Source organism: Apis florea, unplaced genomic scaffold (genome assembly GCF_048593485.1).
Source record: "Apis florea isolate Af1SG1 unplaced genomic scaffold, ASM4859348v1 contig_2495_pilon, whole genome shotgun sequence".
In the NCBI taxonomy this organism is placed as follows: Eukaryota; Metazoa; Arthropoda; class Insecta; order Hymenoptera; family Apidae; genus Apis; species Apis florea.
Window position 1 is genome coordinate 2,842,478 of NW_028256595.1, and position 24,896 is coordinate 2,867,373.

Below are 24,896 nucleotides of genomic sequence, written 5' to 3' on the forward strand. Positions count from 1 at the left end.
ACGACGACGACGACAACGACAACGACGAACCGCTTCCGGATGTTTCCGTAAACATCGAAGCTGGCGGATACTCGAAGAGAAGTTAATCGAATCGGAGGACGTTGATGGATATCGTTGAGCGAACCTTCCAACCTTTTCGCGTTATCTTTTTCGTCCTTCCTGATTTCGAGAAATTTATCATCCCCCGTTTGATATGCGATCCTATCATCGTAAAATCAGCATTCTCTCTCTCTCTCGCGCGCGCGTTCGTCCATCGGGTTGCGGAAAAATTGATCGATTCCCCTAGTTGTCGGAAGATAACGGGGAAAGGTTTTCGCTCCCTCGTCCCATTCAATCTTGTCGAAATGAAAGTTTCACCCGAGACTTTCAGCCGACTTATTTTTGCCTGCGACTTATCCTGTTCGCGGAATAACTCGGCTAACTTAAATAACTTTCGTTCCTTTCGTGGTATCGTTGCAAAACACTGTTTTCGTATCCGGTATAAAAAAAGGAAAAACACGATCAACTCGTTCCTCTATAAATCTATTTCGATCTATAAAGTTCGAGATGTCCACCGATTGCTATTGATTTTGTACTCCTGCTTGTTGGAAACGATAAAAAGACCCCTTTATATATACCCCCGTTATTTATTATCCTACGTATCCCCATCCATCTTTACCCAATGTTCTTAAACTACCCTAAACCCGGACTTGTTCCGTTTGTTCGCGCACGAGAGAGGTTCGATGTTTGCGCTAAGGGGAGGGATTCGAAGAGCAGTATTCCCTGTTTGCCGAGTCCTCCTACTAGGAGCTATCCGCAAGCTCGATTAACTTAGTCCGTGGTGCTTAGGGCGATACACGATAACGACGTAACGAGCAATTATACGTTTTATATATCCTCGGATATGGAACAGCTGGACGCCTAAGCGTGACCAATATCGTTTCACTTGGCCGAGACAAGAAGCGTGACGATTAATCGAGAACCGCGGGGATATCGGGAGATTAGAATGGCAAAGTTTGGCCAAACTAGTCGAGGCAAGTCGTGTGGATCCGTTCGAATATCGAATATCGATCCGTTATAATTGGCTCGAGGAGAATTTGTTCGAGGTGGGTGGTTAAAAAAAAAAAAAAAGAAAAACGATCACGAAAGGAGAATCGCGATCCGGGTCAATGGAGGGGTGGAGGGAGGGAGGACCGATCCGTGCAACGATTTCCTCCGGTTCCGCGCAACTTGCGGAAACTTATTTCCGACTCGATACGGGGCAGACGTTGTTCGGATTAAATCGTCGGTGTGACCTCGGTGTTTTATCTTGTCTCGTGGTGGAAGACGACCAGCGCTATCGTTCCAACGGTGTCCCAACGGGGATCGTCGATCCGACATTTGGTACACGATGCGCGAAACGACCGGAGTAAGCGAGCGTTCGCGGAAATTGTTCCTAGATTTTCGCACCGCGATAAAACGTACGTGGAGGAATTGCCGACAAATCGAAAAATTCTTAGATATTTCGCTTCGATCATCGACCTATCACAGACTCGTTACTCTCCTGTATATAGAAATAGAAAAACACGATCGATTACGTAATTTTTTGCCTCGTCGATCGAATGAAAATTTTTCGTTTTGATCAGAGGATCACGCGTGACTTGTACGCTTGAACTGTGTTTCGTTTGTTAACCGACGTATATGGAGGAATTGTCGATAAATCGAAAAATTCTTAGATATTTCCGAACATCGACTCAGTAATTTTCTGCCTCGCAAATGAAACGATTCGATTATTTCGACGATCGAATGAAAGTTCTTCATTTTAATCATTAAGAGGATACGCACGCGTGGCTGATACGGCCGATCCGAGCCGTTTGTCAACCGACGTATTCGCAATCTTATTAGCCGGTGAATGAAACGCGTTTCTATCCTTGGCGCAAATATTCGCGTGAAACGGCGCGCCTCGTAATCGATTTCGTTCCGGTTTAATGAGATTTTAATTAAACGCCGCACTTTTTCAAGGAGGGCATCGCTCGTTGCCTTGCACGATGCACGGCGCGGCCCAATGCGAGTGAAAAATTTCCCCCGGAAAAGTCACAGGACCGTACTTAATTCGTCGAATCGTTCGCTTCATTTTTCTTATTTCTCTCTCTCTCTCTCTCTCTCCTTTTTCTCTCTATCATTTCCTCTCTCGCTCGCTCCCTTCTCTTCTCCCTCATTTTTTAAATGAACCGCGTCGAACGAAATTAATCGTCGATGTACACGGAATCGTCGACACGATATTCAATATGCATGAAATGAAAACGCGGTCGCTGGTAAGAGGGCTAATCAGAGATGACGGTTGCCCCTGTCGTGATTCGGGGGAGGGGGAGGTCTTGGCAATAGAAGCAATTAAGTGCGTAATTATACGAAACCGCAGGTGGGCACGGGCCACGCCGCCACAAATTCATTCGGAGGGGGACCGCAAAGCAAATCACTGTCGAGCATCGCACCGAGCCGTGTCGCCGGCTTGTCAACCGTCATTGAAAACTACGCCGTGCCACGGGATGATAGCGTCTACCTCCGCGTTTACCTCCTGTGATCCTGTCCGTGCCGTTGAACGGGGATACGCGCGTATCCATTTGCCGTTCGAGAAGAGTATCCGATTGTTGATCGCCACCGCGATCCTTCTCTCCTCACGGAGGAGGAAACGCGATACGATATTCCGTGGTATTTCATCGAATTCCATACTGTGTGTATGAATTATCGAGTGCGCTTGATTTATGGAAAGAGTCTGGAATCGCGGGAATATTCGGCGAAAATGATTTATGCGGACAAGTGGGATAAAATGGGATAAATCATATATATATATAAAAAGTGAACGTAGAAAATGGTTAGAACGTGTATCGAGAAATCATATATCGAGAATGGATAATAGTAGCGAAGCGAGAGATTTTTAACGATTGGAGCTTTACAATTTTTCAATCGGGATCAAGACTCGACGAGTTTTTACGTTTTTTCCTAAAATTCACGGGTTTGGAAAACGGTGGTGGACGGTGAATTTTCGTCGGTCCCCGGGGGATGACGGGACGGGATCGGGTGCAATTCCGTGACCGCAAAAGAACCGGTCAAGCCGTGGTGGCTTTGGCCGCGGACACGATACACGCAATTTATTTTGATGCGCTCTCGAACCCTGTTGAAACAAACCCTCGAAACAACGTTGCCTCTCTCTTTTTTTTCTTCCTTTTTTCTCCCTCCCCCCTCCATCCCTCCCTCTCTCCTCCCCCAACCATCTTTTCCAATCGCTCTTCGCGCGAAAAACTATCCTATCCTTCTTTTTCCCACCGTTGGACGGTTTTTCTCGCGCGAAGAAAGATTCCACCGCCGCGGAAAAAGGAAAGGCCGCGAACAGAATCGTCTCCTTTCCCCGCGTTCAGAAATATTCAGCGTTTATTCGTTGGAATTCCAGTTCGATTCGAGCGGGGACGAAGTTTACCCGGTGTTTGAACCCGATGTTTGCGGTGGTCGAACGAGTTTGAAAAGGACGAAGCGGCTGAATTTGTATTTGCCTCGATCGCGAGGAAAAGACGGGGTCGTAATTTTCCGGACCGGTGTGTACGAACACACTCGTCCCGACCTTCTTGTCCGCTCTCGTCGTATAAATACGACGCGTGCACCATCTCGATTCGCGCGCCTACTGATTTCTGTGTCAAGCATGTGTGCGGATTTGAAAAATTGAACGAATATCGAGCGTACAACGCGGCCACGACGCTTTTCAAACGCGCCGTTTCGACAATACGCGATTTCCCCGTTCGGTCGGAATTTTCTTCGATATCTTTTCTTCTCAGCTCTGGGAAAGAATCTGGGAGAAGTACGAGGGAAACGCGCGAAGCACTTCTTTCTTTCTTCCAACCCGTTAATTTCATATTCACCGACGAATTTAATTTTCTCCTCCTTTTCCTCTTCCTGCCCACTTTTCTTCTTCCTCGTTCTCGAAACCGCTCTTGAACCCTAGCCATCCTCCTTTCATCGCCTTATTAACGTTTAATAAACGCCTCTACAACGGGAAGATTTATTCTTTGTATAAATCTACCGCGCGCGCGTATTATTCGTCCGATAAACCGCTTAAAGTACTTTTAATTGGTGTTTAGAGGGGGTGCTTACGTCGCGGGAAGTTGGGTAGTCTCGTTAAGACGCGACGTGTATCACCGGTTGTACGACGCGTTACGCCAAGGAGTTACATCCAAGGAGTTGCGAGTTATCATTCATCCGGCGTATCGTGTAATGCTCGCCGCGGTGTTTACCGTTTGTCGCTGAGCGAGAAACACGGCGTTTGGAATAACCGGAGCGTCGCGTATATTTAAATAACGTTAACAACCAATTAAATATAGAAGCACTCGTCGCGTTGTCGCATCTCTGGTAACTGGGTGGTAAAATATACAAGCGGAAACGAGCAAGAACTCGTTTCGTCGTGGCGAAAAAATATCGGCCGCCGGTCGAACGAAACGGCATTAAAACGAAACGTTCGGAATATATATTTTTCTTTTTCTCTTTATCTCTCTCTCTCTCTCTCTCTCTCTCTCTCCCTCTATCTTTTTTTTCATTCATTTTACGAGGAGGAATATAATTGTAAACGTGTAATCGCGGAGGAATTTTTCGTATTCAAGGGAAGGGCGGTTGTCCAGGAGAGAGAGAAGGGAAAACAGAGTTTCTGGAGGCCGGCCGACGGTAAATAGACATTTCTGTTCGCGAGAGCGGCGCGTCTGCTCGTGATAGACAAGAATGCCGTCGTTATGGCGACGCTTCACTGTAGCCGGCCTCGCTACCAGATACGTAAACGAGATAGAAGCTTACAAAAGACGCGCTGCGGATACGATGCCAGCTTGCGGCCGCTCGCTCGCCTCGTTTTCTTTCTCCCTTCTTCCCTCGTTACCCCGACCGCCTCTTTCCCCGTTTCGCCTCGCGAACTTGAAAGAGTAATTGAACGTCAACGGAACACTCGACGCATTTAAAAATACACGCTACTCTACTCTCTCTCTCTCCCTCTCTCTCTGCTGCTGCTGCTGCTGCTCTCCATCTCGCCCATTCCACCTATTTGGAATCGCGGCTGCTTTTTAAACGATCGACCACACTCGTCCGCGCGATACGTAATTTTTAAATGCTCCCTTGAAGGGGCTCGATTGAATTTGTTATTTACCTTTCACGTTTTGTACGCGAGTATTTCTTTTTTTTTCGCCTTTTCCTTTCTCTTTCTTTCAATTGCGCCGAACGAAAATGCGAGACGAGCGTGGAACGAGAGAAACCGAGCGATCGAGTTAAAGAATAAAAGGGAATTTCGGCTAAAAGGGAATTTCCTCCCTCTTTTCGGGGATCGAATTGCAAAATAGAGGAAAACAATGCAGGATAATCGTGTATCGATGAATAATTCACGATAAGGATAGCAGGACTTACTTAACGATTTTCGCATAGATGGTTCTAATTGGATATAAACTTTCATACCCGCGCGAGTTAATACGGAAGCTTCCCCTCTTCTCTTCACTCTGAAGAGGAGCAACGTTTCTTTCGAACGTAACCTGTCGTAAAATCGATTTGAATCGATTTGTCTGTTGTTGAAACTCGAGTCGAATCGAAGGCCGGATAAAGGAGGGATAGTTTTAGAGTAGAGGGGGTTGGTGCGGTTTTGGTGCGCAAAGCTCGTTGCTCGAAAATATCAGCGGAACGCGTGCGAGAGATGGTGCACGGATAAAGACAGATGTACAAAGCGTGAGAGAGAGAGAGAGAGAGAGGGAGTTCCGGGGAGGAAACCGACGGCGTGGTTGAGGGTCGATTTTACACGGACAACGTACAATCTCTATGCATGAGGCTCACTGGAGCTACAGCTTCCTAAGTACACAGAATACGTATTTGCATTTCGGTCTTTGTACCGGTGTGTCCCTGTTAGTGTTTCACGTGCATCTGTCTTCGTCCTCCTGTTTCTCCGCCTCCCTCCGTTCCTCTCCTTCTCTCTCTCTCTCTCTCTCCTCTACACATCCTTGTTATTCGTTTGACCATATCCATCCACCGTTCCTCCTTTACTCTCTCTCCCTCCCTCTCTCTCTATCGAAACCCTCTGTTCTCCTTCTTGCCCTCTCCTTTCCTTCTCCCTCGCCCACGCTTGATTCGGTGTTTCTATATTCCCACCTCCCCTCGGGTCGGAGTTTCAACGTTGACCCGACTCCATACGGGCAGGTCAGCGGATCCACTACGCGTCCTGTTAACCGCACTGCGGTCTCTCTCTTAGTCCCTCAACTATCATGCGAGTCGGTATTTATAAACTTGGGATTAAATCATCGTTAAGGTAGCGAGAGTTCGAGAGAACACCGAAATCTCTCCTCGAGTTTCGTCTCGGTGGTTGGTGGTGCACGGGCATAAGTACGAATAATTTGTCGAGAAAGACGAAAGGGTGGTCGTCGGAGGAGTTTGATCTCTTTCCTCGACACGATTTTCCCTCGACTCGAAGGGACGCATCGTCTCGCATTTGCGACATTCTCGCGAGACCGCACTGCGGTTTCGTTTTAATCCTCCGACGACTCGCTACGTTTCAGACACGTTGGAAATTGATCTTCACAGGAAATTATTTACGACTCTTTAATTATGTATTTTCTCGACGATTCGAATTATTCTCGATTGTAGATGTAGGATAATTAAAATTTTTCTCGTCCGGGGAGATTAAAATACGGAATCTTAGGAAATTAAAGACTTTGAATTCGAAGAGTCGTGTTCGACGATCGCAGCAAAGTTTCTCGGGCTTTGGGATTCGTTGAAAGGGAAGAAAGTTTGTGAAAAGTGTGATAAAGTCGGAAAGACGCCCCTCCAGTCTGACGGGGACGATATTTCTCCCGCACGTTGTTCGTTATCAAGAATCCACTCGAGCATTACGACTGGATTTTTTTCCTCCGAACCCGAAAAGACTTAACGCTTCCACGCTTGGACATAGCGGGATGGATTTTCTATGCCATTAATGGCGCGTCCCGCCACTTCTTTCGAGGATTCTCCTTTCACTTTTTCCGAGTTGGCCGGGTGACGGAGACGGCGGCCCGCTATTTCGCGACTGCCCTGTAAATCATCGTTAAACCACTCAGAGTTCAAGACTTGCGACGTCCCTACCCGTTAAATTAATCACCGAACCGGCGCCAAAATTCTTCTCATCAGCCCCGCGCGAAACTTTTAAATTGAACAGCTTTTATCTATTCCACCTTTCATAAAATCCTTCCTTACAAAATGGGCCAGTAATTTCGCAAAATTTTTCCACCCTTCTCTCTCTCTCTCTCTCTCTCTCTCTCCTTTTTAATCTCTCCTTCTTGCGGTTACGTTTCACACGATTCAGTCAAGGTTTCACGCGGTCCAACAACCACTCTCATTTGCCAAACTTCCGTTTAAATCATGCTTAAATCACTATCGGAGTTTACGATTCCACTCCCATTACTCTGTCTCGAGTAGTTTCCGGACCAGTTGAACAACTTTGCTCGTCATAAATCGTTATCGATTCCTCGAATCGGATGTATCACCGAATGCTTGTATCCCCATTCGATTTGTAGTTTGATCTTTGACTGGTTCGTTAAAAACGAAAAAAAAAAAAAACAAAAGAAAAAAATTGAGTTGAAATTGTTTGTCCAATGATCGGGGGGAGGGGGAATCGTTTGATGCACAGCAGTTCAAGAGCGGTAATTCTTCGTGGACAGTTATGCTCGAATTAATAAGAGAACACGAGTGGAATTTTAAAAGGGGATCGTTTCTGTCCAGGACAAAGGAACAGTGCAGTACAGTACAGTACGGTACAGTCGAGAGTTTCAAAGAAACCGTTTTTCCCTCCCGTTGATCAGCCTTTTCCGAATTTCCACCGAGATAATTTTTTCCCCCCGAGGAGAACGGGGAGGGAACTCCGTTTTAAGCGTGACTCCACGAAACACACAACCGCTCATTTCGTGGTCACGGTTCTCCCGTGAAAGTGTCCTTCATGATTTTTTTAACAACCATCGTGGAACGTGCGCGCGCCTCGGTTTCACATTTTAAATCGTGTCAGTCTTTTCCAGGCCAGTCGCAAATCCTCGCGATAATTTATATATACCGTTTTTAAAAAATTTAACCTTCTTTTCTCTCTCCCAACTTCTTTATTTCTTTCCCTTTTTTTCCTTTTTTTTTTTTTTTTCCCTCCTCCCTTTCTCTCTCTCTCTCTCTCTCTCATCAAATTTGCAACGCTTCGAAAGAATAATAAATCTAATCTAGATAATAAATATTTATCGAACGAGGGGAAGCCCCTCCCCCCTCCCCTCCCCTCCCCCCCACCGCGTAACGGAACCAATTAATTCCTCTTTGCCAAGGAAGGTTTATTCGCGACGTGTTTACACGCGTATAGTTTACAATGGCGGTGAAGCCGGGGGTTGAATTTCATTTACGAAAACGCGCGGTCGCTCAATGACGCGTGACGCGAAATTATGCGGCGCTGCGATGACCGTAATCACATTATTTTCTATCGCGTTACGAGGCATCGCGTTAAATCGCGCGTACCCAGTAATGCATCCCACGCCCGTTTCAATCTCGCGTTTCAACCCTCGTCGATTCCTCGTTCATTCATCTATTTATTTATTTTTTCCACCACCATGAATCGGAGGGGAGTCTCTCGTTTCATTGTATTTTGATCCGGCGGACAATCACCGAAATAATTCCGCCGAATAGATAAAGTTCGATCGGAGGACAAAAGGATTTTTATCGGTTTATGTATCATTTAAACGATTACCCCGCGATCGATTTAACCGCGCCGCGCCAACTTTTCGGATAAATCGAACGAACGAACGAGGATTTGGCTGATTGCGTAAATCCGGAAATATCGCTCGTTGCGTGCCCGTATCCTCAAGCTTGTCACGTTAAGTACGCAAGTTTTCGCTTAACTCGTCGATTTTCTCGAGGAAACCGCTCTTCGTAGTTTTCCGTTGTTTTTTCCGCCTAACCAATTTCATTTCGTCGAAAAATTTTGACGAGAGATTAATCAAAAAAAAAAAAAAAAAAAGAAAAGAAAAAATCTTATCCACTTTATAATATAGAATTTTGTACTTTGAAACTTTATTTCAATATCAATTTGTCGGTATCTATATTGCGCGATGCACGTTGCTTATACACGATCTTTCGCCAAGTGATTGTGCAATGTTCTGATATTTTGCATTAAAATTTCATAGAGAAATTTGCGTTCCCCTTGTTGCCCTTTATCGTGTTTCTCGTCGTCTGCGATTGCCTCCACACTACGCCACGTTCCTCTTCCCTCGAGAAACAAACGCGTTAAAAATCAATTCGAGAAAAACTCGCAACACCGCCGATGATGTCGCTTTATCGCGAGGAAACTTGATGCATTCCCGATATTCCGTTATAATGCTCTGACAGCGTAGACTCGACGCGCACAATGCATTTTTATATTATATAAAATACGAGGGCTCTAAAAACTTTTTTTTTTTTCCTTTTTTCTTTTTTCCCCTTTTTAATCATTTTTCGTGCTACTTTCCATTGTCACGGATCCGGGGATAGAGAATAAAATTGCAGCATCGGTGGTAGTAGGGAATTAAAACTTGATACGACGAATCTCGGTCGTTTAAAAAAAAAAAAAAAAAAAAAAAAGATTTCGAGCAATACCGTATTTAACCGAATTACGATTTTGCGATATCATCGCAATTTTTTCGAATTAAAGATCACGTATTAATAATTACGATTAACGAAATTATCAATATACGTAGCAATTTTTCACAAATCCCCCGATATATAAATTCAATCCCCTTCGATCATCTTATTTATTCCAACGTGATATTACATCCGTATTTTACCTCTTTAAAATTACCCTCATCGATACTTAACGCAAAATACTGAACGGAACGTAACAATTCCTCTCTTCGTGTCGTATCGTCCAATAAAATATATTAAAAAAAAAAAAAAAAAAACACGATTGCGAGGCGCATATCGATGCATCGCTTCAGACGATGTGTATTTATCGATACACCCTCGTCGTCGAATCACCGGAAATTAATCCTAGCCACAAAGAGGTAATAATCGAGAGGGTGGTAGTAGTAGTATTAACCCGGCGGGGTAATGGCAATGAAAGAACGTTGGTCGATTAACGTTGGAGGGAAAGCGAATGGAGGAGGGGGTCGGCGTAATATTGTTCCCGAAAAGGAAAGAGAAAGAGAGAGAGAGAGAGAGAGAGAGAAGCAGAGACGAAAGAGCGGAGGGAACGGGAGAAGATAAGTGCGGCGTTCGCGGTCGGGTAGACGAATTAGTTTCACCGGGTTTTCCGCGTTTGAACGTACGTACGTAGGTACGGCTGGTAACGAGTGGATTTAAGCCAGGCAAGGGAGAAAGTTTTCGCGGCACTGCTGCTAGTAGCAGTAGAGTTACGAAAGGTCCCTCCCTCGGAAGAGGAATCAGCCTCTGACCCGGGGCTTGGTTTCACAGCGTGAACCGCGAGTGAGCGACCGTTTTACCTCATCGTTTTAATATTCCACCGGTCCACGATGGCGAGCAATTTTTCTCTCCCTCCCTCCCTCCCTCCCTCTCTCTTTCTCTCCCTCTTTCGGCGTTCCGGTCAAAAACGTCGTTTAACTCGCCGATACAAGTGTGCGTGGCGGGTAGAAAATTGGTCGTATAGGTGGGGGGAGGGGGGGGCATTTCCACCGTATGAAAAGCAGCGAAGTCAAAAGCGAGATACTTTGAGAGGGGGGAGGGGATTAACGTTTGAAGCGGGGAAAATTTCATGGGTATAAAGCGACACACGTTGGCCGCGGGGAAAAAATATTTTTTCCGAATATATATATATATATATATACAGCTCTGGCTTCCGGCGAATTTTCGTTTTCCCGCTTGCTTTTTTTTTTTTAATTTTTTTTCTTTTTTTTTTTAATATTCTCATTTTTTTTTTCCACTCGTTCCTTCGATGAATCCCCGCCATCTGCCGATAACAGATACGGTCGCAATTAAAAACGGCGTGCGATTGCGCGTATATACGCTCCGATTCGACCGCCCGATCAACGTGCGAACGCGATTATTATTTTGTTTACGTTGGTGGACGAGGGTGGAACATGTGACCGTTGAATACAGGGTCCAACGGGCCGGCACGTGGCTCCTGCGTGCCGGAAATAATGACAGGATGCTCGCGCGTTTGTCGTCGTTCCTCTCTCCCCCCCCGTCCTCGTTTCGCCGTTGATGGACCGTTCCGCGACAATCGACCCTTTTGACGGCGACGCATCGGGTCAGGATTGGATTTCTGCTGTTCTGCATAGAACAAGATCTTTCCTTCCTTCCTTCCTCTCTCGATACAATTTTTTTTTTTTAAGGAATCCTCTCCTCCGATCTCACCGTTCCAATTTCGAACAATAACGTAACCGCAGTTTATCGCGACTTTAAGGGTATTCGTCGAAATTCGTTTCCGATTTTGGATGCGAAGGAACGAGTATGTAACATCTCTCGAATCTGTTCCTCGAATCTCGAATCCAGAGGTCCTTTCTCGATCGAGCTAATATCGTAAACAGATTTGGCCACGATCACGCGAAAACGGTACGATAAGCCGTTCAGCTAGAAATCATGCTGAATCGCGGAGACAGGATAATGAACGGCTAATACGCAGAGCCACTCGATGATACGAAATAATTAGTTGGGGGATCGCGGGCGCTCCGGGCTTTAGTTAAATCGATGCGTATTATTGCTGACGCAAGTTATATCGCGTTGCTCGAATTTACACCTACCTTCCGCGAATATATATATATACATTAACGATATACAATAACGGCGATCATCGTTCGCGTCATTTCACCGTCCGTCCGATCGATCGATTAACATCGCGACTCGGATGGAAAACGTTTAAAGGATTTTTTTTCCCCTCCCTCCCCAATTGTCCTCGAGTTTACGTTATCGATTCGGATAATGGGCTCGGGTTAATTTCGCCCAACATTCGATTTATCAGTGGCGAACTTTCCACTTTGCGGCCATCGCAAAGAGAGTGAATATCAAGCATCGCGAGGCTGAAACACCGCGTTTTAACCGAAATCGATGATTCCACCTTTCAATTACCCTTCTCTCCTCTGTGTGTGTGTGTGTGTGTGTGTGGCCTCTGAATTGAAAAATAAAAAAGAAAAAAAAGGGAGAGAGAGAGAGAGAGAGAGAGAGAGAGAAAGATTCCCCTTTATGAATCGGAAGCATAGAAAGTGTATCGAAGGGTAAATTCGCACCTTTTGATCGCAAATTTCCCCGACAGCACCTGTTCGCGTTACGAGTTTAAAATTCACGGATCAGAGGGTGTGGAAAACGAACGATCCACGCTCTATCTCCTCCTCCTCCTCCTCCTCCTGTTCAACGTGTTTCCCCCTCCCCTTCCTCTGGACGATTTTTCATAACCATTCGCCGATATATACATATATATATATAAAGAACGATAAAAATCCCGGCCGATTGTACTCGAGGGCTCCGCGTAGGATCCGCTTCGCTTCAAATCCTATTTAAATTCCCCGGCCGTGAGAGGGAGAGGGGGGAATAGCGAGTTGCCATTCGAACGCCGGGTGAATTACCGTTCGACTAAACGGATTTAACGCTAAGGGATCTTTTATTTTATTTCCCAAATTCCACGGGATCGTTCTTCGTCGTGCCGCTCATCGTTTCCAGCTTCGATATTACGCACACTGTTATATATATATATATATTCCCTAACGGAGACAATGAGACCGCTTTTCTCCCTCCTCGCCTCTCTGCTCATTTTCGGGCCCGCATTGTTTCATTGAAGGATAAATAATGCGCCCCGCTGGGATCGCCGCGCGGTTTTAATTCAATTCGCGGACAAAGGCGAAGAGGGGGGAGGCTCGTGGACCAGCCTTCTCTCCGTGAGGAGTGGCTGCTTCTCGACAACGGACTCGAGCAACTCGAAAGAGTGGAGAGGGAGAGAGAGATCGGCTGTCGGAGTGGTTGGACGCGGTCGTTGACGAGCATCGCGTTAAATTCGAGACATCGCGGAGAGCGAGCGGGCTGGCAGACGGAGCTGGAGATCGTCGTCCCCAGGTGGAGAGAAGGATCGATAAACGGAGGAGCGAGCCAGGAGGAGCAGTTTCGGGCCAGATTCGGGTTAATAATTCAGCATCGGAAGGAAGATCGGGCGAGATTCGGCTGTTGTAAACGAGAGGGATTAAATCGACGGGACGCAAAGGGAAATTTGGGAGCTGGTGAAGGGTTGGCTGCGATGAGATATGATTTCTCCACGGTAATCGCGCGATAACGCGATGCGGGATTAAATGTTTGCGGAACTCGCGCAAGATATATCGGGTATATATACATATATATCGAGCTTCTCGAACGGTTTGCCGGGGGTGTTTATCTTCTTAGAGAAACTCGGAGAAAGAGGGAAGGAGAGAGAGAGAGAGAGAGAGAGGAGTCTTTGTAGGGTTTCTCGGCCAAGGAGCACCAGTGATCGATCTTTAAGTATCGGCACGAAGCGCGGCCACTGGCTCGGAACGATCGTTTCCCTGCTCGCGATTAAGATGGATCGCGATATGGTGTATTTCCCTCGTTTTTTTTTCCAGGAGGAAGATCCGATCGGTTGTCCGATTATTTTTTGTTCGAAAGATCGTAATAAATAAGACGGAATACCCGAGAAACGTGTCGAAGCGAATTAAAACTGACCCGACTTTCTCGGGGGATAGCATTATGCGTGTATTTAAATTTACGTAACTTAACTTCTCCGGGAGAATTCGAATTTCCGAGTTGGATGAAACAGGGAAGAGAGAGGGAGAGAGAGAGAGAATTGTGTAGAGGAATAAACGGAATTTAAACCGACGTAATTTAAAGCGACGAAGAATATTTAATATTTTTCGCGTTTCTAATTCTTGGTGGTGTTGAAACAGCGGTGGAAAACAGCGAGTTTCGTGAAAAAGTTTCCAACGTAGCGCGATTAATACAATGGAATAACACTCTTCGAATCGAAAAAGAAAATGGTGGGGCGAAAAACGAGCGGTTCGCTCGTTTAACCGCGTCTTCGGCCCGGAAAAGCGATCGAAATTTCGGGGGCGAAACAATGCGGCCGCAAACACGTTGGCGCGCAATACGCGTTTCCGTGTTTGGTCGTCGTCCAATGAGGGAGGGGCGCGATGTCACGAGGCCGAAACCCAGCGGCAATCCATCGGGACGAATTCCCGACCTATACGTTCCCGTAATTTCATTAGCAATTGAAATTCCTTGGGCGACGAGTTGCGTGCGCGGCCGATTTCGGCCAGTTTCCCCACGCTTTACGAATATTTGAATATTTGGCCCGGTTTTCGCCACGGTTTTCGAGGCCTTGTTAAGATGGTAATACGGGCGTCGAACCGGCGCACATAAATTTGCCATACTTTTCGAGCATCGAGGATAGAACAAAATTGAGGATGGGGAAGGGGTTGCGAAACACGGTAACCTCGTAACCGCCTCTTTCCTGAATATTAATGCCACGAAACTCGACGCAGTTTACGCTATCGTTGTATCAGCGAGCGAGCGGAATATTCCGCCCGTATCTTCTACCGGCCCTATTAGTTTTCAATCTAAACGTCCTTGTTGCTCGTTGCAACATCCGGCGTCTTCGAATCGGGTTGCGGTACTAGATTACGTCGAGCCCCCCGGGGGCTAGAACAACGTTAAATTTCACCTGGCGGGGAAGTCTAGTAAAGTCGAGAGAAAGAAAAATTTCTCGCGATATACACACGCGACACGCGTGTATATTATATATGTATGTATGGATGGCTTCGTGCATAAATGATCGCGATAAGTGCTCGAATGCATCTTCGCGGACGTTTTAATGGAACGCATCGAACACATGGAAAAGAAAAAAAAGAGAAAAAGTATTGAGAAACTTGGAGGAAATTGGGACAATTTTAATATTCCAGGTAAACTGATAATAATCTATAGAAAAAGAAGGCAGAAAAAAAAGGGAAGAAAACGTTAATAAAAGTTAGAAATGAGATGGCTTTATCGAGGGATAAAACGGGGAGGCGGAGCGTGAGTGGTGAAAAATTGGAGCGGCGCGGGGTGGCGATATCGGGGGTGTTTAATTCGCAGATTCTATGATTCGGGGCGAGGGAAGGTAATTGCGATGAAATTAATTCGCATAGGATTGGATAGGCAGGCGGAGGTACAGGCCATTAAACACGCGCGCGCGTCGACGGAGGTAGTAACGCGAAAGAGCGGAAGCGACGGTTGCGCGGCGTGTTGGAAGCCGCGTGCGCTGCGAGACTCGTTCATCCCCCCTCCCCCCCTTCCCCTCCCCCCCTCTGTGGAACCCGCTGCTAATGGAGTACAACGAATTAGTGCTAATTAACGGGGTCCTACGGTTGCGCGTGACTCTGCGTCACGTAACAAATCCTGGGGATTTCCGTTTCCGAGCTTAGGCAACCAAGAAGTTGTGCCATCAGCGGTTAGGCTGATGTATTCGTCGCAACATCCGGGATCGGACGTTAAACGCAGCATTTTTATCTACTTACTTTTTCCAATCCAATCGTTACGCCGTTCGAAATTGAAAAGTTTCGATCTTGACAATTTTTCTTCTTTTTTTTTTTTTTCTCGATTCTTAATCGAGAAAACGCGAAACTTACCGGCTGTTTTCTTTCTTTCTTTCTTTCTTTTTCTCTCTCTTTCTCTCGAGAAAGGGTACGAGCGAAGAAAACATCCAGGAAGATTTTCACGGTTCGAAAGAATCTCGTCCCTCCGAAATATGGCCGGGTAAAAAACGTAGTTGCTCCGTTTAGGCGAGGCATGCGCCCCGCTCGTGTACTCGCGGCGAATCTCGATGATTCCTCGCCCAAGAAGATGAGATCCCCGCGGGAAGCGAAGAATTCTAAATATTCTCGGCGGGAGAATATTCGCGTTAAGAACGCGAGGGAAGGAAGGAAGGAAGGAAGGAAGGAAGAAGGGAGATGGAAGCAGGCAGGTTCAATAGCGGTTCTTTGGCTGGTGATAGTCGGAGCGTGGCCCGTCCCCGAAATTATTCGTAATCTTGGAAAGGAAGACAGGAGAGGAGGCACGAGGACGGGGCGGAAAGAGAGAGAGGGGGGGGGGGAAGGGGAAGTTTCGCGATGACGATCGGTGGTGGAAAGAAGATCCCGCATTGCCCAACCTCGCTTCCAGCATCACTGGCAACAACCCCTCGCAGCCTCGAACAATGGAAACAATACATTGAAATGAGAAAGTTGGTTTGCATTGTCGGACAGCAAGCGGGCGCGGTGCACGCGGAGGGGAAACCGCCTCGCGTCTGCCTATCTTCTCCAACCGCGTCCCTCTTTCTCCATTCCCTCCCCTCTCCTCCCACGTTTTCCACGCTCGTTTTTCCATTCGCGTCTCCTGCCTTTTACCCTTTGTGCCTGTGGGCTACGTACGTGTGCCCGATTCTCTCTCCCTCTCTCTCTCTCTCTCTCTTCCATATCCCCTCTGTGTCGTGCACAGACCTGCGCTCCCTTCTTTTTTTCCTTTTCTTTTTTTTCCTTTTTTCTTTTTTTTTCCCCCTCCGCGAAGAGACGGGATCCCCCGCCTCGTTCCCCATCGGCCGGCTGAAAGAAAGGATTGTAAACCGGCGGATGAGCCGCGGATTCCGGAATGGGGACTGCTCCATTCGCCGTTCTCTCTTTTTCTCGTACGGGTGTCGAGGCGCCTGGGCTCGGACGGAGCACGCACGACGCGAGCATCGGCAATTAGTCTTGGAGTGGAGGGGAGGGGATACGTCTCCTCTTCCCTTTCGAGCGTATTTTAATAAGTTAATCGGGTCGCTTCCACCCCTCTCGAGGGTGATCCAGAGCGGGGAGGCATGAGGCCAGCCGCATTCTCTCGAGAAGCGAGAGAGAGAGAGAGAGAGAGAAGCGGGCTCCTCGAGCGGATGGAATTTTTAAGATGTTTTCCTATCGACGGTGAGGTTCGAGCGAAGATACTTTTCAGACAATGGCTCCAGGGAGGCGGGGGGGGGAGGGGGGGAGGAACAATGGCTGGGATACAATAACCGAGCGTATCGCGAATGAATACTACTCGGCCGTGTGCGGTTTTTTTTTTTTTTTAAGTGTCCCATTCACGGCGCGACACGGTCTCCACCAACGCGTAAACTTGATCGCTCGTGATATTTTTCATCCCGACGACGCAACCCGTGAAATTATATAACGATTTCTGCGCAATCCGGTTCCCGCTGCGCGCCACAGATAAAAATGTTGCGCCCGTTTAAATCGCGACGAGTTACGGGTCTCGTAGACTCGTTTGTTCACTTTGTTTATCTCGGTGGATCAATTACGCGAGAAATATAATTTTCCACCCCTTCTTTTTCTTTCTTTTTTTTTTTTTTTTTTTCTTTTTTTGGACAAAACTTTCGAGATCGAACAAAATTTTTCGTCTTGGCGCGAAATTCAGCGGCCAATCGGAATTTTTAGAAACCGTTTCTGGCCGAACCTGTCGCGAAATTACGAAAAATTTAGCACGGCAATTTTGAAGGAACAAAAAACTGCAAATCACTGTCCGCGCGATTCGCAACGGTCGTTCATATTTCATCCCCGTCCGTCAACCTCGCGATTCATTTTTCAGCATCGGCGAGTTTAATTTCGATCCGCACGTACGTGCATTCGAGGTGGGCGGACAGTGGCAGAGGGGTGAAAAGTGGCGGGAGAGGAACTTTGATCCCATTGATGAACGCGAAACGTAGCGGTCGGAAACGAGATTGGTCGTTACGCGAGCGCGCTTAAAGAAGAAGAAGAAGAGGAGGAGGAGGAAGAAGAAAGAGAAAAAAAGCGCAGAGGGGACGCGCACTCTTGGCGAGTCTTGGCAAGGGATGTTGACGCAAAGCATTACGCGGATGGTCGATGGACGGCCGTGTCTCGTCCCTCGAACGAGGAGAAACAGAGGTGCACAGCTCGAGAGGAGCTCTTCCCCGATGACATCGAGGGTTGACTAAGGTTAGCCCACTCGACGTGTATCGCGTACGACTCGGGATGGCGAACGCACATTCACACGCGTGCCCGAGAGTGTGGCTCTCCCTTCTCTCTCCACCGTTACTCTCCCCGAAGAGGGTAGTTCTCGAGTAGCTGCTGCCAGGGCCTCGCTTCTCCTCCCGTCTATTGTTTAGTTATTCTGATGAGCCAGTACATTTCAAATACACTCGAGCGGGCCATTATATCGGGGAACGCATCGCTTCCTTTCGGCCACGTGCGCTCTTACCCCTCTCTCGCGATCGTCATCTCGATCCGGATAGGACGCGGCGTTAATTGGACCTGAACCGCGAAGGTGCGTTTCAAAGGCTATCCCATCTCTTCTCGGTTCACGTGATATCCACTTCACGTGCAAGGACCTCGTTGATTCTTCGTCGTAAACGATTCCTTTCTGAGGATGGGGAGAGGATGAAACGTTGTTGCAACAAAGAGAAATTGGACGGACCGAGAAATTGTTAACGAAAGAAATCGATCGATGATTCGACGCGTTCTCTTCGTGCTTTTCTCTTCTTTCGTGTAAAGTCTGTACGTACATGTGTATATATATACATATATGTGTACATAGTTTTATTTTTGCTTGTCGGCCAATAATACCGTGCACGGCTCCCCGTCCCCTTTTTCTCCCCGGCTTTCTCTCAACGCTCGGCCGTTGCTCCTCTTCCTCCTCTATTTCTCTTTCTTTTGTTCTTCCATTTTATTCGAGTAAAAAGCTGAAACGGTGAATAGACACGGAGGAAAACGCTTTTTTATTCGATCAAAAGCGTGTTTTCACTTGTTAGCGCGTGATTATATCCCATTATTCGAAATTGAAAATACCACTTTGGCGAGCGAGCTCTTCCGATTCCTTTTTTTTTTTTTTTTTCCACACAGCGCGGGGAGGGAAAATGGAATTACCGTGATACTCGATTCTCTCCATGTTAATCCGGATTATGAGTCGCGCGGCGGAGGAGGAGGCGGAGCCCGAGAATGGTACAACGAAAAAAAGCAGGCGAATATGGAAATTTCTCGTAAACTTTGCAATTTCCACCGTTCGACTCGACCGATTTCTTTTCTCTCTATCATCCCTCTTCGTAAACGGTGATGATTTTGTTCGGGGTGCGGAAGGAAGCGATAGCGTTTCGAAGCGTATATATAGGCAACAACGTATATCGAAAGAGGGAGGATTCGATCGACCGGTTCGTCTGACGTTATATAGAAAATTAAGTTTTTCCTTTATAATGCGAGGCGAACTTTTCTCGAGAAAGAGTATAGAGTTACGCCGGTGATGGGAGCGAGATTTGCTCTTTTTTTTCTTTCGAGGAAAAATTGTTGCGGTGATTCGAGCGGGATGTAGGTCATAAGGTATTACCGTCTGCGCGGAACCGAGAAGCTTTTAGAAAGAACGAGCTCCGGAGGTTGAAGAAATCGCGGAAAAGAATATCGGACTTTTTTTCTTCCCCCTCGAATAATAATACAACTCTCGCGGTTTATTTTTTATTTCTCATTTTTCTTGGAAAGAATAAACGATCAAGTTTCGAGAAGATCGTTGGGACGGTTCGAATCGTTTGGTTTCGAGCGCATCTTGGAAACAATCCAACCGGCAGAAATACTTGATATTACTCGAAAAGTCTTTCCTTTCCGCGAGGATAAAGATTGTCGCGACCGAGCGAAGAAGCTTCCTTTTGAACCTCCCTCAGTCAAGAGGAAGTTAATTAACGCTGACTTCTCGCGGGGAAGAAAAATGTTGCTTGTTCTTTCTCCGCGTTGGATTCCATTATCTCTCGCGAAATCTTATCTTTTACTCGAAACTAGCACTGAAAGAAAGAGAAGGAAAACGCACTGGACAACTGTTTCAAGTTTTTCGATTAATCTCAATCTCCACGCGGAGATGTTCCGTAATAATAATAATAATAATAATAATAATGGAGATGGGTTTTTCCTGGGAGAGGAGGCGGCGAAAGCGTGGACATTATTAACTAAAACGTAACGGCGGATAGGGGCGAGGTAGGCGTGCCCTGTTCGTTCCTCCGGGTATTGGGCGCAGTTCGTTGGGCCGGCTTCCAGATGGGCAATGTTGGACGGAATGCGGAATACATCGAGGCGGGCCGGCATTCCTACTTAAATCAACATAACTCGGGTGATGAATGGTTAACAGGGTTCGCGGGGGACGCAATGCGCTCCATTTATGGCGAGCTATTACGGCCGAATTTCAGCGTTAAATGTGTGATTTATGGCCACCCGTATTATCTTCGCTCGTGTCCCGTCCACGATACACTGCGCCCCATCCGCGTCCCGCGCTACTACATTTCGGAAAATTACTTTGAACCCAGGCGAAAAAAAATTCATCAACCGGTGGTGTACACGTACGTACGGCCGTGATTAATGTCCTTCTAACCGTCGATTCGAAAATCGGTAAAGAAAATTTATTCTCATCTAGTACCCATTGCCCGATTACCAATAATATTTATAATATTGAGTTAATGTTGATAACCATCGATGGATTAGTACGGATTTCTTCGTTTACCGTATTTCGGATTTTTCTTCGATAAAGCAGAGAGAAGCAGCGACTCGTCTAAAAATATCGACAACTATTATATTCCGAGAATACTTCATCCTCCACGTTTCCACGGTTCTCTTTAGAAATATTAGTTGGGGAATTGTATAAGAGAGGGAAACAGTTGGGGATCTAATTACCAACCGCGTACGATATTACGCTAATATTCTTGTTCCGCAAGATGAGGTAAAAGCGCGAACGGACGTGGAGAGCGTTACGTGTGGAAGGGGAAAAAAAGAAGAATTCGTAGCGTGGTCCATTCCATTGCGAAAGGAAGGAAACGAGGGGAGGAGGAGAAGCAGGGAGAATACAACGCGTTACTGGTTTGTTACAGGTTGCGACGCCTCGTACGAGATGCAGGGGCCAAGCTTCGTGTCGGAGCCACCGTCGCGGGTGGAATTCACGAACGTGAACGGGGGCCGAGTGGACTGCATAGTGAGAGGAAATCCGGCACCTACCGTCGACTGGCTGGCGGCGGACGGTGGCAGTATAACGAGTATCCCTGGAATCAGACACGTCCTTGGCAACGGGACCATCCACTTTCCCGGCTTCGAGGCCGAGGTCTTCCGACAGGACGTCCACTGGGCTATTTATAAGTGCTCCGCCGTGAACAGCGTCGGTGCCATCGTTAGCAGAGACGTCACTGTCAGAGCAGGCACGCGAAACTTCTCGCTCGTTATCCGCATTACGCCACCCGCCTTTCTCCTCCTCCTCCTCCTCCTCCTGCAAGCAACCCGTTTCCACCCTTCCTTCCCTCGATCCTGTTCGACCCTGACCCCCCCTCCCTTCCTTTCTTTCGTTTTTTTCACTCGAAAAAAAAGGGAAGAGATCGAGATTCCAGGGAAAAATTTCGCCTCGTCTTTTCATCGATTCGCGAAGATATTTCGATTTCGCGGTTTCTTCTCGGCGATGTACCTCGGCGGAGACTACCTCGTTTGGGGAGTATTAAAGTTTAATGGCCGTTGAAGGGTGAGAAAATATATATTCGTCACGCGATTCAACGGCGAGATCCTCGAGGACGACGACGTTTTACATTAAACATCCCCTCGAGCACATCGCGTCCGCGGCCGCGTGAAACGAACGCGGCAGTTCCGTTTCCTTACACGGAATAATTCATCCTCTCGATCGGAAGATGGTACGTCTTCGACGCTATGAAATATTTATTCCCATCGGCCCCGTGATTTGCTTCGTACCCGACGCTTTGATGCACCTCCTCCATAACCGGAGGAGACGTGGAGAATATGGACTCATCGCGTTGATGGTTTGTCCGTCGAGAATCGTGACACGTTGTTGAAACGAACGTTGAACGAACACGTTTTCCTTCATCGAGTTCTTCCTTCTTCTCTTTTTCTTTTTTCGCCTAATGGCGCCCCGCTCGGAAATCCCTCCCTCGATCGAGATGAAATTGGTTCCAACTTTTCCCTAAAAAAAAAAAAAAAAAAAAAAAATAATCCGTCTTATCGAAGCCTCGCCCTCGACGGTCGTATCGCCATTAGAACCACGGTTGCACTGGTTTTCCAAAAAATATATTCACGGTTGTTTCCTCTGGTTGTTTTATGGGACGAGCCCGGAATCCAGCGAGACGAGATCCATGGTTGGGCAGGGATCCGCACCATGGAGGGAGGGGGGGAAAGAGGTGTGTCTCCGCGTCTTAAAAATAGAAGTTGGTCCGGGTCAACGAACCGGAAGATATCTTATCGACCTAATATGCCCGTAAATCATCGTCGCGTGAACGTAGCCCATACCTTTTCTTCGGATTCATGCCCGCTACCCCTGCCACGTCAGCTTCTGTCACAGCAGGGCCTCCCTGTCCTTTGTTCCTTCCAGTCTCCACACCTCCTTTCGAGCCGATCAACTTCGCTGACTCCGTTCCTTCCCCGCCCCACCAAGAAAAGTCTTTCCGAGCGCGGATTGATAAGCGCACTCCTCGAAGCAAAACGGATATGATTAGGCGGCCGCCATACCGTTGGCGGCTGGCTTACGTATGCATTCGCAACCCGCTGACTCTGCTCGAATCGCGAATCGAATAACAACAATGGAGATCTCGTTTTCCCCTTTCTCGTCAAGCTTCTTCGTCTAACCGCTGCCCAATCTCCAACTCTCCTCGCACGATTCGCTTGATCATTTTACGAATAAACCTTTCCAAATGACGAGGCCAACAGATCGATACAAAGAGAGGAGTGGCGTGAAAAGAAAATTGGATCGAAGAGCGCGTGTTCGTTAAATTGTTTAAAATATTTTTAAAGAGGAGGATGGTTGATCGATCCTTCCTTTTTTCTTAACCGTTCCGCTTTCGGATCGATCGATAAAGTATACAACCAGTCCCTGCGCGGGCTAAACTTCCCTCGAGGAATAAATTCGTAGCCGACAAGTAGTCCGTTTAAACCGTGTTGCGCAACGACCGTCATCCCGCGGATTTAAAGCGGGCAAGATATCCATAGTCCTTTGTGCGCCACGTATCCCTCCTCGTATTTTTCGTTTCCTTCGACTGTTTAAAGTTGAACCATCCTCGTGTGGCGGGCGCCAAAGAACTTTAATCAAAGTTAATTCTCCGCGAAGGAGGAGAGACGGATTACGTTTCGTTAAGAAACACACTCTGGTAATAAATAAAAATTACATTGTACCGTTTCGAACAGCTCTGGCCTCAACAGCCTCGATTTCCCTCCACGGCCAGAAAAATATTTGCCTCGAAACAACGATAGTTTCCTCCGATCGGTGGGACGATGGGCCAAACGCGACCGGAGAGAAGGGAAAAACCATTCGGACCCGGATGAGTATCTGGGGGGGAGGATAAAAAGTTGGATCCTCGAAGGAGGAGAATCGAGTCTGTAGCGAGTCGACGAGACGCCGTTTAATATCGGCTTTCCACGGAACACGCCGCGAAAATACCGTCGAAGTGAAGGAAGCTTGAGGGAGGGAGGGAGAGGGGAGCTTAACGACGTTTGTTAACAAAAACAAGAAGCGAAGCGTATTGTTCGCCTTCGCCGATAGCGACGTGCCGCTTTTCAACTCGATCGTCGACGCGTCGTTCGTCTAAGACGTTTTCTTTCCACCCATCTACTCTCTGCACTCGAGTTTATTCTTCTTTCTGCAAATTTTCGAGCGTTTAATTCGAGCGCAGCGCAGAGGGAGCGTTTGAGGCTGGGCTGTAATGAGAAATCTCGACGAGGCGTTAACGCAAATACCGTACGCGGTTTTATTGTTTATCGCCTCGCTTCTCAAACGCCACGCCTTGATTAAGATACGCTACGTTCGTCGACAAAGATATATCATCGATCGACTCGTGAATTCCTGCTGAATTCTTTCGCGCGTGCTCGTTTCGAGCGAAGAAAGGATTCGATGTAATTAAGCGGCAAAGTTGTTGGCTCGTCGTAACGCGATCCCTTGCCAACTGAAACACGATATCTCTTGGACGAAATTGAAAAGCTCGAGTGTAATGCGCGCTCTCGCCGATCTGAATACGCGGAGGCTCACTTTTTTATGATATTCTTGATATTCACCGACACGCGAAAAACGTTGGCGGAATTTCCCCTTTTCCCGCGCGACATAAGATACACTACGTGGCATATTCGACGTGCTCGTAACAAGTCGCTTAAAGTGATCTTATTATCGTAACCGCGCTACGTGTGCGCTCGAAACTCGAACACGCGTTGGAAGATGAAATTCCACGGTATAAATTCGGGCCTGGAAGCGCACGGTCGTTCGCTTCTTTCCTTTTTCTTTCTTTCTTTCTTTCTTTCTTTTTTTTTCTCCTCCCCCCCTCCCCTCCCCCCGTTACTTTTCTCGTTGCGCCAAATCTTACGAGAAAGGGACGTGTATATTTTTTAATTCAACGCGATTAAACGCGAAAAATTTCTTTCCAGTTTCGCGAGGCTTGTTCTTTTATTCCGTGAAGCGAGAAAGAAATTCGCGGAAATTTTATACGGAAATAATTAAACTCGCCCCGGGGTCGAGTTACATCGTAGATCTAATTCGACGCGGGCTCGCTTTGGCTAAACGAGCGTTGAACTTCGTCACAGAGAGCGCACACGTTCTCCCCCTTTCATCTTTCGTTTCCGCTCTCCGACAAATACCCTTCGTTCATTAATTTCCACGCTGTTCCCAACGCTATTCGATTCCACTACCTATTCTTCCTATATCCTCCTGCATGGTTTATCGTTCGTGTCAAACGCGTGTTAAACATTTTATTTGTCGAGCTTACGTGTATTACGGATATTATAATTATATTGTAAGATTTCTTCTCTACTTTTTTCAATAACTTTTCTAACTCCGCATCCGTTACCGATCGCACAGATACAATCGGGCAACGATCGATCCCTCGTCCTGCTCGCCTGGCCAGGCCGAGTCGAGGACGAGCGAACGACGGCAAGAAGAGGACGCGTGATCGCGACGCGGTTTGGCCGTGGAAAAAGGTGTAGACTCTCGTCTCGGCGTAAAATTCGAGG

General features: G+C 47.2%; 1 protein-coding gene across 2 annotated transcripts in view; it reads left to right on the forward strand.

Annotated features, from left to right (window-relative positions):
* The window catches only part of LOC100868024 (cell adhesion molecule Dscam2), a 111,635-nt gene that overhangs the window by 25,095 nt on the left and 61,644 nt on the right, over positions 1-24,896 (forward strand). For both annotated transcript variants that reach the window (XM_086906440.1, XM_086906441.1), the window contains exon 2: positions 20,786-21,106. In XM_086906440.1, the coding sequence (XP_086762566.1) occupies positions 20,786-21,106 (321 nt within the window). The remainder of the gene's footprint in view (positions 1-20,785; positions 21,107-24,896) is intronic.